The sequence below is a fragment of the Ischnura elegans genome, chromosome 6 (assembly GCF_921293095.1).
Source record: "Ischnura elegans chromosome 6, ioIscEleg1.1, whole genome shotgun sequence".
In the NCBI taxonomy this organism is placed as follows: Eukaryota; Metazoa; Arthropoda; class Insecta; order Odonata; family Coenagrionidae; genus Ischnura; species Ischnura elegans.
The window spans coordinates 82,578,139-82,594,201 of record NC_060251.1 but is presented as its reverse complement, the minus strand read 5'-3'; the positions used below and the strand labels follow the sequence as shown (position 1 = coordinate 82,594,201).

At 36.5% G+C, this 16,063-nt stretch overlaps 1 protein-coding gene across 1 annotated transcript in view; it reads left to right on the top strand.

Annotated features, from left to right (window-relative positions):
- LOC124161073 (retinal guanylyl cyclase 1-like) overlaps window positions 1–16,063 on the top strand; it is a 524,211-nt gene that overhangs the window by 450,356 nt on the left and 57,792 nt on the right. Inside the window, exons 8-11 of the mRNA XM_046537245.1 lie at window positions 1,761–1,965; window positions 3,858–4,226; window positions 5,122–5,532; window positions 11,058–11,148. Of these exons, the coding sequence (XP_046393201.1) occupies window positions 1,761–1,965; window positions 3,858–4,226; window positions 5,122–5,532; window positions 11,058–11,148 (1,076 nt within the window). The remainder of the gene's footprint in view (window positions 1–1,760; window positions 1,966–3,857; window positions 4,227–5,121; window positions 5,533–11,057; window positions 11,149–16,063) is intronic.

Below are 16,063 nucleotides of genomic sequence, written 5' to 3'. Positions count from 1 at the left end.
TTTCTCGTCTAAATAAATTGTTTATGATCCTGAAAGAGTCTCTAAAGAAATGCTTCGTATACAACGAAAAACTTAGGACGTATGTTCGACTATAATACTCAATTTATACTTATCAATTAAGATGTAAATAAGTGTACTTCTTTGTATTTCGTAGTTTCATTGTGTTACGATTCAATCATTTGTAGCATTGTTTGGAGTTATCCTGGTTAAGATTCAATCAATGGCAGCATTTTTTAGAGTTACCCTGAAAATTTCGGCTCGATAGCTGATCAGGAAGTGGATTTAAATTGATTTGCAAGATTTGGCCCGAATGAGACGACCAACGGCAAAGCGAATTTGTAAAAACTCTGTAAAATACGAAACTTTTCAGCATTGTGAGTATAATTATTTAAGGAAATATAGTTTAAACCAGCTCGGAAAACAAAAAGAGAGTACCAGTACTGCGTCAAAATTTTCCAGTTTCCAAGCGAAGCATTTTATTTATATTTTCTGTATGATGGAGTTCTGATACTGAATAACTCTTGGTGAAGTGGAAAGTATGTAAGGTAGAAATTTTGACCCAGAAATTTAAAAAAAATTGACACTTGGTTCATGAGATTAAATCATGAGAATTGAGTGGTCATGACCCCTCGCCAAACTTACCAATTTTTTTTATTTTTATTATTTTAATAATTTTTCTATCCTTAAATGTCTGAAATTGTTCAACTTCGTCAGTTTTTTAAATAAAAATGAAACATTAGGCACTAAAATGCTTTGAAAAATTGGTGTTATAAAAAATTTTACACGAGACTCTCTCACCCGGGGAATATTCCACATTCCACGGAACTATGTTATGACCCCGCCCCAAATTTGAGGATGAATCTGCCCCTGTCTAAACTGCGATATGGATGTGATAATTTCAGACATGAAAGTGTTAAGAAATGTGGGTGAGACGTAGTGACTCTTTGTTCATGAGAAAAAATCAAGAGATTTGAGCGATGAGAGCACGACGATTCATTCAGGTTAAGGATTGGAATAGAAGGGTATGGAATGGGAGAAACTCAATGCCGTCTTAATGGCGGCGAGAGCAACCATACGCGAAACCGAATTTGCTGCACCTATCCCGTGAAACTGAAGATAATTCTATTAAGAAGAACCACCCAGAGATTTGTATTAGCAATGATAAACACTTAGTGACTTCCACAATTTATTGAAAAATTACCACCGGTTTCGGCTATCACGCCCTTATACGTAAATATCTTTGTACATAAATATTTTTGTACTTGTAAATAAATTTCTATGAATACAAATATAACCCAAGTATGGTGCACAAAGTGTAGGGCACAATGAAAGACACGATATACTCACAAGACTAAATTTTCGATGGCACCACCACCTTCCTCAGAGTTAAGAACAAAAGTGGGTTTGGCTCTTGTTCTTAACTGCGAAGAAGGTGATGAGGCCACCGAAAATTTAGTCGTGTGAGTCTTTCATTGTACTCTATACCGTGTGTACCCAACCTGGATTATATTTGTGTTAAATACCTCATCGAGGAATATCAAGAAGTATCTCATGTCTGTGTATGGATATTTTATGAACTTTATAATGGCGTGACAGCCGAAACCGGAAGTAATTTTTTTAATTAATTGTAGTAATCGCGAAGTGTTTTTCAGTGATAATATTGATCACTTCCACTACGTGCAAGCTTCAAGTTTTGATTTATTACAGACGTTTTTCTATAGATAGATTTATTGACGGCCAAATTTTTCAATTGATTCCAGGAGATGCATCCTTTAGACGCGGACATATTCTCAGTGGTATATGACGCCGTAGCCGCCGCCGCAGCTGTCCTTCAAGCCAAAAAGACTCAACTTCCCAAGATCATAACTGCTTCAGCCACCTTCAAATCACAACCACCACCTCCCAATTCGACATCGCGTACACTAACGACGAAGAGAATAGCCACAGCAATCCCTGCAGTCAAAGGTGAGTGGATATACTGTTTTTAATATTGTATTATTTTAAATTAGAAGGATTTTCACTGACCACTAGACAATTTACAATTAAAAACATATTTAAAAAATATTTCTAGGCATTCATAAAGTATTTTTACACGATATAAGTCCTTGTAAGCTCGTCAAGAGGAGTATGCATTATCAGAACCCATAAATTATTTGAATATATTTATTCCTCAAAAAAGATGGTTCCACTTGTATGGGTATCATCAAATACAAATATAAAATACTCGCATGTTATAGGGATATTTCACAACATAAAGAAGAGAGGTGATATTAACGATTTTGCATTTAAATTCTTACTTTTTCGCATCACTACATACAATCGAATGCTATAAAATATTAAGTTTTCTTGTGGAAATTTTCTTTTAAATTTTCTAAAAATATCGCAATAGTATATTCTGGCACTTCCATCACTGAAAATTTGCGGAGGATAAGAGCCCTGTCCTAGTCAAAAATTTCATGTGCGGAATTTCTCAAATGCGCATAATTGTTTTCTGTGATATTTCTGTAACAGTTCTGGTTTTACCGGTTACATGATACACCAGGAAAAGTAAAAATCAAATAACAAATCAATTGAGTGGAAGCAGATACTTTGTGGAGATTCAATATAAGGTATGAAGTGGTGTCACACAATTGTACCCAAATGTCCATTTTCCTACATTTCCATTCCACCTCACCTTCTCATTTTTCGTGAGTGTGAAAATTTGTACGAGACTATTTATTCTGGCATGGTTAACTCTTTTGTTAGTCTTGATAATGCTTCAGTCCAGTGAAACATGTTTACTCAGGTGAAATAAAGTTTTATGAGAAAAAGTGCAAAGTAGTATCATTTCATATCATAAAATAAAAATGTTTTAAAGAATGCCCTTTTTCCAAATTCAGGATGCATTAAAAAGAAATAAAACTAAACTTTTAATCATTCGGAGAATGACGAGTGGGTACTGGGTACTGATGAGGTTTAGATGCCAATATTGACGGCCAATCCTTACTCACTTTTCGGCTTTTCCACACTTATTTCTAATTAACCTCGGCTTTCCATGTTATCAATGTAAAGCTGTCCTTTTCCCGATTTTTTTCTCAACTTGAGAATGGAGAGATTATTTCTGTTTGTACCAAAGTGTGTAATAAATGAACTTCATCGGAAAAAAAGGTCCAGTAATTGTCTACCTCATATCTGGGGACATAAATATTTCCCAATACCAGCTTGTGCGTTAACTATTGCACCAAATGCAACGGGGTTAAAAAATACTAAGAAGTAAAGGTATTTGACCAATTTATTTTAAACTTTTTAAACAGGCCAATTAAACAATTTAGTCACATTTATCAAATTCTGTAAAGACAGTTGTCAAGGTGACCCAAACTCTATCACAGAAGGTAGTTGAGATTATGGATCTGGTCCTCTTTGACTAATAGCACTGACCCAATTCAGGCATTATGATGAAGTTTCATTTAGCCATGTTATTTAAATTGTTCCAATGCAACTACTACATCATTTTGTCTCTCGCAGGAAACACTTGGTGGGAGTATTTAACTGGTGTAACTGGACTTTCCTGTTGAATTCACTGCAAAGTTCAGTCAGCAAATACCGATTAAAGTATTCAGTCGTGATGGCCGAACGTTTAAGCGTACCGCCTGAACATTTTTCTCTGTGCATGCTCTATTCGCCAAGTTATGCAAAAACTATTTTTTTTTTTTTTGCTTTTTAGTGCATTTCAGCCTGTTTTTGGAAAAAGCGTGCGTTTTTAATCATTTTCATTTTATTAGTTAATCTTCTAATCAGCTTTAGCCACAAGAAATGCCATGCCTAGCCAAATATTCAATTTTAATATAGTTTTAATCTTTTTATCTTCACACCTGCAGTCACAAAACCTACCGCGGCGAATGCGAAGTCATCTACCGGTACCATAAAGACGCCTCCCCCTTCCATTCCAACCTCCCCGACCACCCTCTCGCCGTCCATCTCCCCTCTGCCGCTTCGCAACTCTGCTACGGCTGCCGCATCCAACGCAACTGGTGAACCTCTTGCGGGAAACGCGACCTCAGCGCCGCCGACGCCGAGTCCGGAACCGCCGATGGTGTTCGTGAGCCGGTCTGGCCATCGGGTGCTCATCGACGCCCGGACGGGCTCCCGGTCCGTGTGCTTCGTCGTGTACCGTGCGTGGCACAGGAAGGCCGGCATCAGGTGGAGGGAGATATTACGGCAGGAGAGGCCAGGGGGACCCCTTCACGGTGAGCTCACTATTCTCGCGTCAAGTTAGCGGTGACTCTGATGAGCGGTACCTGACTTGTTGTGCCACTGGTCGTGCTATTTACGCGACAACGTTTATTTGGGAACATAAAAAATATAGTTACAAGGAGGTTTTAAATACACTGGAGGCGCTGTACTCGAGTTTTAAGCGTGGTCATGATTCCGCCATCTTGGTTAGACCATTTTCGGACTTAGTCTCAAGCAATGTACGTATATAATCAAGTATTCTATTCCTTATATCTCCTCTGATTTATAAAATGAAAATGCAACAATTACTTCTTGATTGTCGTCGGAGTATTCCGATCGTTCGTCATACTACTGTGTATATTAAACTGTCCATATAGTTATATCGTGGTGATAATGCGTCGTCGTGAACATACTTTCGTACTATTATTGAGAACCGGTCCGCTATCGTAAGATTTCCATTGGCTGTAGTCTTATTAATTACCAGTAGAAGTGCAGGGGAATGGATATTTTACACTTGTAAAATGTTATTTTCGGCTAAGCTAGTTGCACAGCCGACCCGTAACAATTTTTTGTTGTTGTAATTTATGGTACCAATGCCCTTACTTTTATGAAAATTATCAACTTGTATATGCAACATTAACTTGTAATTGCGTCTTAATTTTAACTCCATACAATGTGCGTACCATAAGTGCAACCAGAAATAGCAAAAAATATAATATCACCGCCGAGTATGTTTCATATTGCCATTAATAGTACCGATACCTCGATTACATCTGATTGTTAAGTTTAAAACCCCGATGTAAAATACCAATATAGCTGTTTTCTGTGGTACAGGAATAAATGACTAAAAAGTCGTGTTTCCTAAAAATTTCCACAATTTCGAAATTATTTAATTCACGTTTTGTACAGGTCACGCCCACGTCCAACCGCCTCCGCACCCATCCTTGGCGACGACCTCCTCGGAGCACCGCGACGGCCGCGCGGAAGACACCGGCGACAAGGACACGGAGGCCCTCGGTGGAGGAGCGGTGGAGGCGGGGTCCGGGGGCGAGTACGCCAGCGGCGGAGGTGGCGATGGAGACGAGGAGGCTGCGTGGGAGGAGGGCAGCGATGGCGAGGAGGAGGAGGAGGAAGACGTGGAGGATGGCGAGGAGGACTACGACGAGGAGTACGAGGAGGAGTACGGCAGTCTGCTGAAGGATGTTGTAGCGCTGCAGGGGGGGCGGCTGGAGGGGGAGGAGGGGCCGAGGAGCAGGTGTAGAGGAGACGAACACGACGCCGATGACTGCATTCGGGATGACGAGGATGGCATCTGGAACGGTGAATATTATAACTTCAATTATAATAATATAATGTAAGGTCTTATATTTTCACGGCGTATCCAGTGCAGAAGAGATCCTAGGGTTTATTCTCAGGGGATATTCTATTCAGAAAAGGAAGTCGATCTTCAAAAGGTCGGGAGACATGCAGTCAATTACCCAGTGGAAAACCCAAGAATCCTTTCTGTAAATAATTATCTAAGTTGTATAATTAAATTAAAGATTTTCTTGTTCACTTCGTGGAATGGTGACATGATAGATTCAAGAAAGAAATGATATACACACACGAAATGTCTATCAAATAAATGATTTACCCTTTGCTGAGTTAGTAACCATCCTGCTATCAGTTGGAGAAGTTTATTTTTATCATAATTTTTTGCTTTAAAGTTGACTGGTTGCAAGTTATATACCTTGGGTCCCATGTAAAAGAATTTAAAAAATGATGACATCTTAAAAAGCGATTTATTTCGTTAAATTGGATTCAAGAACGTTTATTTCTAAATATATTAAGTCTCATTATTTCCCTAAACAGATAAATGATCTTCACAAATAATTTACAAGATTTTTTTACGTCCAATGCAAGCGTTAATATCGTGGACACATGGATCCTTTAGATTTGATTTATTAACGACCAAAAGAAAACATTTACATAATCAACAAATAAGTCATTATCATCAGTCAACAATATTAAGATTGGTTTGACGCAGGTCTCAATTCCTTTTTCATATTCGCTAGCCTTTTCATAGCGATGTATTTCTTTCTTCACAAAAAATACATTAAGCATATGAATATGCCGTGACTTGGGGAGGCTGCCAACATTTATGCCTCCCATCACCCGAGGAGAGGGAAGTATCTCTTCTTCATATGAGTGAAGGTAGAGACCACGATGGTCAGTAGAGCGACACTCATTTCACTGCAGTCGTGGTAACATTTACTTTAACGGATTTAGTACTGCGGTGTGGATAGCAAGGCAAAACCACTTCATTATTATTCCCACGAGTCGCAGCTGCTCCAACTTTAAATAATCTAGCGTAACAAATAATCAAAGCATTATAAAAGTACGACTAAAAGATCCTGAATAATGTGTTAATAATATTACATATAATTAATGCGTATACAACCATGCAATAGATATGATGATCAATTTCTCTTTTCATTTGAACATTTTAGAATTCGTAAAAAAATCACACGCTTTCTTTTATAGCTTTCGATAAATTTACATATTTTAGCATCATCAGACAGTTAATTTCATCTGCGGGAAATAGAAACTATGAACAATGTATGATACATATCTGTACGATGGTGTGGAACCAATGCATCGGAAAGATGAGTTCTTTTAGAACGTTGCAGTACATTTCTTTTAAAGACAAATTTGTTGAAAAAAATTAGCGGATAGAAAGACTTGAGAATATTATATACCGTTATTAGGGCAAAATAGACACGTCTTCCACGTGATTTCAGTCATTTGAGTTTAATTTATGCCTTCCTTATATGCTCCCAACTTTTATGGTCGTATCTAAATTGTAGTAAAAAGCTTTAAAACTTAAAATACTTAAGGTAGCCTCTAATAAATATCTGTGATGAGGCTACCATCCCAGAATTTATGGCAGCTTATATTTTTAACAGAACAATACGGGCAATAATAATTACAAGGAATATTCCAAATATATTTAGAGAGGACAAAATGGTGTACATACATACAAAAAAAACACTTCTTATATTAATACAATAGTAAATATTATGTTTTTTGGCTTTTTAAGCCCTCTTGTAGTAAGTTATAAACCCATGGACAGTAGTGATTTCTTAAAGAGCTTTTTTTTAGTTGGATGAATGTAAAATTTATTCCTTAAATTATGTTTCGTTCTTTGCACTTCTTTGTTCCCAATAAGCCAAGGGGTTAGTTATAAGATGCATTCATATCCCATTAGGTTAATCATTTGCAGGCCAAGCGTCGAGGCTAACTCGACGGACCGAGTACGCCCAACCTCCAGATTAGTGTGGCATCACAAGGCGCTGCGATTTTGTAAGGGCAATGTCTCAAGAGATATCACACGTTAAAAATTTTCATTTAATAAACTTTTTGATTAAGCATGCTAAATATTACATCCGGTGGATGTTTACTTCATAAATTAAAAAAAGAACATTTAAAAGATCAGCAATCAATCCTAGCCATTATTTATTTTTCTTAAACATTAATTTGGACCAGATTCTTTGAATTTCAAAAAATTGAACCGCAAAGGGTTATCCGTGGAGAACGAAATACGCACTCTTCTCTGATCTGCTCGACTCTTCTTACCACCGTGACCAAACTCTTTCTCGAGAGGGACTTGGATGGTACTTGGTACGGTGAGTCTACTATAGCATAATGAAATTAGTTTCGTGGTTTCTTCATGAACCACACACAAATATACACGATGATTTACACGTCCAAGTTTACCCTTTAACTGTGAGGAACGTAAAACCTACTCCTCCGAACTTGCCCCTTCTTATCTTATCAGAGGAGAACACTTACGTTTTCCCTGAATTTATCAATTTAAATCCACTGTCTACGAATTCTGTATCTTGAATTGTGTCACATCGGCGGTGTTTATCGGTGTGCCGCAAAACCAAGAGATTTAAATACGTGAGGCTTAAGGAGGGTCACATATGATTCAAGATACCTGTTTAGCAGCGGTCGTAGTAGTACTGTGACAGGCGTATTTGCACAATATTTGGAAATAGTGTTATTTTCAATGTCCATTTTCACATAACTTTATTTTTTTAAATAAGATCGTTGATAAATTCAAACGCCATACGTCTTATATGTTTGAGGGGTCGCGTACGGTACGCAAGAGGTCGCGGGTTCGTGCCCAGACTGGGTAGGTTGCCACTACTCAGGGCATGGATATTCGTGTACGTTGAATTGCTAAGTTATAAGCTCCGATGTAAAAGGCCAATGGTTTGGTGGCACAGGAATGGTATATGTTCGGTGCTACACGAATTAATATATAAATACCACATTTAAATGGATGCACGCTAAATATTCTACCTTTTAAGGCCGATTCTAACGAGTTTCATTCCCATGAGATATCAATAAAGATCCCTATTTCTCCGGGATTTAGCCGACGCTAATGATCAAAATTTTAGACCACAGCTCAGACAAACAGAAAAGGTTTGGAGATGATGTCCTTTAAAGGTTTCCATGGAGACGGGTTTTTTGTTCCCGTCTGGCGGTCGGCGGATCCAGAGTGACACTGACTGGTGCGAGTGAAGCTGTGTCATCCTTTTGTTCCCACAGACCGTTGAGATGCCTGTCTTTCCCTTTAATTCCTTCGCTATGGGAAAATGTTGTGATCGCTGATTGTTTTTCACTCAAATTCTGGTGGTCGCATCGACTGATTTTGACTTGGGGAGAATAGTGTCGCTCGCCGAGTTAAAAATGTTCTGTGTCGTAATTATCGTCGTACCAAGGGATTACAACCGACTCAATTCATTTTACTGAATTCAATTTGCAAATTTTTTGTGATGTAGAGTCCCATTGATCGACAGAAATCCAAACTCGTTAAGGGCAAATTTTTACGATCCATCTTTTTCGGTTTACCTAATTTCAAAACTATAGTTTTCCTATTATAAAAGGAATTACCAACGTTGTAATATGAATTATTTTCGCATTTGTAAAATAATTTGAATGCGACAGAAATTATTGAATATCTTCCTATATTGAATATTGCCTATGCTTCAGAAGATGCTGAAATTCCGCCCGAAACATGTTTTTCATAGTGAAGGAACTAATGTTATTCCTAACGCAATACGTTTTCCTGAATTCACTGTTACTAATAAGGCAATTAAGAGAAGTTAAGAAATGAGTAGGTGTGAAGGATGTACCATTTATTACCAGGTCAAGTTTCCGACTTATTTCACCTTGATAATTAATACGTTTGATGCATTAGCTATTTGGATGAGTAACATGTTAAATATGATTTTGCTTACCAGTGTTATGCTACTATTGATACATTAATTTGAAATAATATTTATTCCACTTTCATCATAATCAGACGTCATCAATTCCTCTTTTTATTATTCTTTAAACTTTAACGTACGGTCTTCTAAAGCCACTATGTTTCTCATTACTTTGTAGCGATAAGTTATATAGCAGGATCACTAACCTTTTCATTGATTTTCCTCCATATTCATGTGCTTGCATGGTCGTAGGCTCAGTAAAATGAAGGATATCATGGTGAAATATAAGTTAACCCGTAAAATTCGCTAATAGCCTTTTTGTTTTTTATTTAACCAATTTATTATAAAAAGAAAACTGGTTTTTTCTCCAAAATATTATAATGTAAAGAGTTTTTTTCCGCTTCTAACGATAATTGTGATGAGCTTACTATTCTGTCCCACCATGTTTAAATATACTAGAGTACTAATGAACATATAGCAAAAGACAATTTAATATAGAGTCCTCAAAGTCTATTGCAATAATGTTGCCTACGAATTAATTGATACCAAACAAAATATAACTTTTACAAAACAGAGAGCCTTTCAAAAGGTAATATTGCAATAATTTACTTCAAATATTTATTTTCAGTTCCTTTTTCTCTATTCATCACTGTTAAATGATACTACCTTTTTTAAACTATCGTTACATGAGACAAAATATTCATTATTGTTTCCTACCATGAATATTTGTTTACTGTTACTTTCTAACTTACGCTACAGTTTTTAAATAAAATTTTTGATATCAATTTAATCATTTCTTGATTTCTTTTCCTGCTTCCATCAGTTTATTCATCAATTCTTATGGCTGCTGCATTTTGTATTCGTAATGTAATATAATGACCAAAATTTACTGGAGACAAGATACAGGCATTATGTATTCCATCAATTCTTCATTTTAAATGGGACTACTTTATTTGCTCAGAAATTAATTTCGTACCTTTTGCGGTTCAAAATTGTTTTTGGAGAGCCTCATAATTTACCCATACCTGACGTTTCCCAATTGACCGATGATATATTATCAACTTTATTTGTGCCTGATTGACCCCGAACGTTTATCTTGCAAAACCATTAAACATGAGGGTATAATTAAATTTTCTCATACGCAAAGTTTGACCAGTTGGCTCTCCATTTCCGAGGATTCAATGTATTATATTTTTTCAACTTTAAAATGAATCCCATACACATTTTGTTGGAAAATTATTTATTTTTTAATTTGGAGGCATAGCATTAATTAAAATGAGCTAAAAATAACAGGTTTTTAATTGAATCGGCGTATGAAATAAATTACACCACTTAATTGAATTTTAAAATTAAAAAAATATCATTGATTTAAAAAATATTAATAAATTGGATTCATTCCTTAAGTTAGGATACAAATTTGAGGGATTAACTTTTGGTAGGGAAATATTTTGGTGGGAATTTTTTTCAAGTGGCGAGATCTTTTTATTTAAGGGAATGTATACTTTCTGAAGTAATTAATTAAATTTACTCTTTTCAATATATTCCATTTTGTCGTAATTAAATATCTAAATGCATTGTCTTTCGTAGGTCATCACATGAAAGCAGCCCATATAGTTTCCATCGTCCTTGGATCAGCTGCCTTCGTCATAATAGCCGTATTGGCTGCAGCAATTGCAAGGTAATATGGAAACCTCATTCCTACTACCCAGTGAAAATTTTAAAGTAGATCAATGGTTTCATTAATATTTACATTAATGGATTATTTGAACTGCTAATCTCTAAGTTTGTGGATTTTTTTATATAATTCATCCAATAATTTATGGATGTGATACAAATTTTGCAAGTGGCAATAGTGTAAATATAATTTTCCTATCCTATAATCTCCAGTTGCCGATCATACCTGCTTGTATTAAATCCTCCCATCTTTTGTTTTCAGTGCTGCCTTGTAAATGTTAACATTATTAAATTTATTCATGCTCTTGAATGCTATATTGTTCCCGTAACATTATTTTGGCTAACTTTTAAAAAGATTCAGACGTCATATTATTTTATTTTTTCCAAATATATAAATTCCATGCATATTACATTAACTGAGAAATACAACCTTAAATTTGAACTCATACATTTGCATGCTTTTAATGTTTAAACGTGGTTTTTACTATGGTTACTGCAATTCTTTACTCTATAGTGGTCTAGAATAGCATCTTGAACAGAATGCGAGTAATATGACTTCCTTTAATCACCTTTCCATGAGGGTGATATCGTGTGCGCTAAAACTATTTGAGGATACTCGATTCTTTGGTCGTCTGTAGACATTGTGAGGTAGCGTGAATGTGTAATTTTCAATACCGTGAATTCAACTATTAGACTACTAGGTACTGCTCGTTCCAAAAAGTTTCATCATCACTGGTCAACAATCCTAAGATTGGCTTGACGCAGCTCTCCACTCAATTCTGCTATCAGCCAATCCTTTAACGCCGACGTATTTCTTCTCCGAAAAGTATATGAAATTTTAATTGCCACCATAGAAGAAAACCAATAAAAAGCCACTAGAATAATAATTCTACGTAGCCTGAGGGACAGAGTACAAAACTGCAAATCTTTTTCCTAGTTTTCATCAAAAGTATTTGTACATTCATTATGCAAGTACATCAATTCAAAATGCCTGATAATCATGGCAGCACACATAGACAATATAATTTTAGATTTTATAAACTGCTATTAGATGATTTCTACATTTGCTAACGATATTTCAACTTTTCCGTGACTTAGTCACTTGATTCTTATTTTATTTGGTGAAAATTCTTTTTAGAGCTTTTCTGGTCATATAATATGCTATATACCACTCTATCCCGAGTTTTTTTTAATGATTGAACGAGGAAATTTTCTCGTGGTTGATAATCTAAAAAGGTTCTTTAATTTGTTACGAATTCCAACTATATCTCAAACTACGGTAACGATTATCCTTTAAATGGCGATTTTTAACGTATTATGATGTCTTGGCTTTCATATATCACAGACCATTGCAAAATACTTAAGAATCTTTGACTGTCGTCGACATCTTAAGTATATATTTATTGGAAAAATATTTAACCATCATCTCATCTTAAGAGAACTCCAGAGGACGACATAATACTTTAGTAAAGCTGGAGACATCGTCAGAGGGGCTGCAATTTATGAATAAAAATTGACTTTATACTGAGCCATCTCTTTTTCCAACCGTTTTTTAATATCAGCCCTTAAACCATCATTTTTATACCCCCTTAAGTAAATCCCATAACTATGCTATGTGGTCTCTCCTCTCGACTAAATCATGAACAGCAGTGTTTGGAACCGGTTGGGCCCTATTGATGTTTTTGTGGAATTTGGTAAATATATATCGCTTTCCTTGTTTTTTGCGTTTGAAAATATTATTTGAAAAGCATGATTTTCACAAAAATAATCAATAATGTTTTCATAATTTGGTGTCGTGAAGGGATTAATTTATCTTCAATGTTCATTGAAACGATAAAAAAATTCACGAAGAATATAGAATCTCTATTACTAGCCATATTCGGATGTACTTGTACTACTGCATGATGACCTTAAGTGGCTGACAGACCCGGCGTCTCCATCAGGTGGTATTGAACGCTGCGCACCTAAGTTTATCACGTAGCAGTATACCCGAAAACGGTTGACACCTAATCGTTGCGAAAATCTAAAAAGTAAAGCCTCACTGGCTTCTAGATTACGGAACAATATCAGAAAAGGTCCGTCATTTCATGTCAATCAATATTTTTTGGCCAAGGCAAACGATAAATCTATTTCCCTGAGCTATAATCAACGTTACCTAGTGCTACAAATTACAATTATATCTCAAAATGGTTGGCATCTATGGTACGTTCCTTTACTTTGATAATTTTTTGAATTATTTTTACATGAAATTTGGGACTAAGAATGGGATGTACGCTGCTTATTCATCAATGTAACAAGCGTAGAAATACTTTGTTCCTTGAAATCGAGTATTACAGTTTAGGGACATGAAATCACAACCTACCGCAGAAAATAACGCATATTTTAGAAAAGGAGTTGGGAGGTAGTCCTATTTCATTTAGGCTCTACTACTAATTATTTTTGCTGGGCAGAAATATTTGTTTCAAATTTATCATTATTTTTACTATCTTCCATTGCCAAATAAATATTTATCATGAAAATTTTCCAACAGTCAGCGTATCGGAATTTTTCATGATAGTGCATCTATTGTGTCTGGAAAATTATAAATAAAATTTTTAATTAAAATTTAAAAATTATAAAATTTATAATTATCCAGATAGAAGGTCCGTTCACCTACCCTAGCCGAGTAGAATGACTAAGCGTCTTTTGCAGGATGAACTCATAATTGAATAGTTAACATGGGAATTGTAATAAATCAGAAATAATCGAAATTTCGTTTTTTAATGGAGAGGGCAGTGCATGCACATGCCAATGGCATGGGAAATTTAGATATTAAATTGGTACAATATATCAGTTGCTACGATTGACGAAGTTTGTACGTCAATTAGGGATGTGAAAGTAGGTACTCGAAAATTCGAGTCGAGTCGAGTAGTTGGTACTCGACTCGAGTGCTTCGAGTAGTACTACGAATGTCGAGTCGAGTCTAGTAATATCGGTTACAGAGCTGTCGAGGCCAGTAAGTTCAGAAATCTGCCGACTGGAGGTGCTATCAGAAAACTCATGTAATGATACCGCTCTTATGGTCGATAAGTCTTTCTGGTTGCTGGAAGTGCTGTATACGGTTGGCGAGGAGAGGAAGCTTTTAGATGTGATACGGAGGAGACAAAAGGTATGGATGGGAGGAGTACTTAGCGGGAAGGGGATGTTGAAAATGGTGTTAGAGGGTAGAATTTTGGGGGATAGAGGGAGGGGAAGGAAAATAATAGGATTTTTAAATAGATTGAAAGGGATTAGGCCTTACAGTGAATTGAAGAAGGCAGTGCTGGAAGGAAAGGGAGGCTCCCAGATCACTTCTTTAGTACTCCATGGAAACCTTCCTTAATCCGTAGAAAACTTTTTTTTAAGTCGTCCTAATCCCATAGCCTATGAGATTTAGCTTGTTGTATATGTATCAATCAACCACCATAGTAGTCGACGTGGGCGCCGAATGCTTTTTTTGTCAGACGCGGTTGACGACCGTCTTCCGACCTGGCGGCGTTATCGGAGTGGACCGCTGTACCGCTCGTATTTTCTTATGCGATACTATTGTTTCCTATAATTCTTTCTTCGCTTTTCTAATTCGGACACGATTTGCATCAACGTTCCTCCTAATCTTTTCCTTTTTAGATCAAGCTAAGCATTCAGAGTAGAAAATTGGGGATAAGAAAAATGAGAATATTTTGGAGCTTGATTGCTTAGTTGCCTGGATCACAATTGCCATACTCGACTCGATACTCGCGAGTAGTTTTCAGCTCAACTCGAGATCAAAAAGTGATACTCGCACATCCCTAACATTAATATAAGCTTTACAATGTTGGCAAACCTCTTTCTTTTGTCTGCTGTAAATTTTACGTTTACTTTTAATTTTACGTTTAAAATTACTAACTACCTTTCCCATGTCAACGCTTAAATTCATTCTAGTCGAAGGAGAACAAGAAAGGAGTCAGGAAGGGAAAAAATCTGAGTAGTAGCTTGTTGCCGTCGCCGCGAGAATTTGATCGGATGACTTTTGGGCAACCCATGTTTTTTGCGCCCAACCCAATTGTTTGTTTGCTTGGCTTAGCGGCGCTGTGACCCCGTTTTCCCACCACTCATCCCCGAGGGTTGCTTTTGTTGTGCTCGGTGTCGTCGCAAATCCAGGCCTTTTCATCCGTGGGCCCGGCCGACTATCCCATCCCCCCAGCGCACGTCGATCCACGCCGTTAATTCCTCGTCTGTTTCCCGTCCTAAAAAGCCTTCGGACTTTCATCCCCACAATCCGCGTAGCCTTCATCGCTCCTAACCCCGCGCCCTGACTTACAAAAGGACCCTCCAGATCCCCCCTTTCGTTCCATAATCCGAATATAAGGGTCTTCGGACGAGCGCTTGTTTGGGATGAGCAACAGATGGAAAATTTTCGGAAGGGCTCAAGAATGTACGTACCTATATGTATACATGATATATGTATGCATGTACTCAGGATTTCCCAGCAGATCAAAGAATCAGCTTTAAAGTTTTTTAATACTGTCGGCGCAAAAACGGATAGATCGCTCATAATTAATCTTTATAATAACGTTGATTACGGCTCAGTGCATAGGAGAAAAACTTTGATTGGCATGAAGCGTTAACATGGCCTGTGAAGACCAGGTTAATCGACCATCAAGTAAGTTATCAACTTTCGAATTAAACATTATCAAATTTGAATTACGTATTATTAAATTCAGCATTTATTTTTATCAAAATACTTTTTCCCTAATGGGAAAAATGCATTGCCACTTATCAAATATTTTTTAACATATGAACAACTGCACTATTTTGAAAAATTCCGCGAAGCTAAGTGTTGTAAATTTTTTATGATAAATATTTATTTGGCAATGGAAGATAGTAAAAATGTATTCCTACCCTTGTTACATAGCTGAATA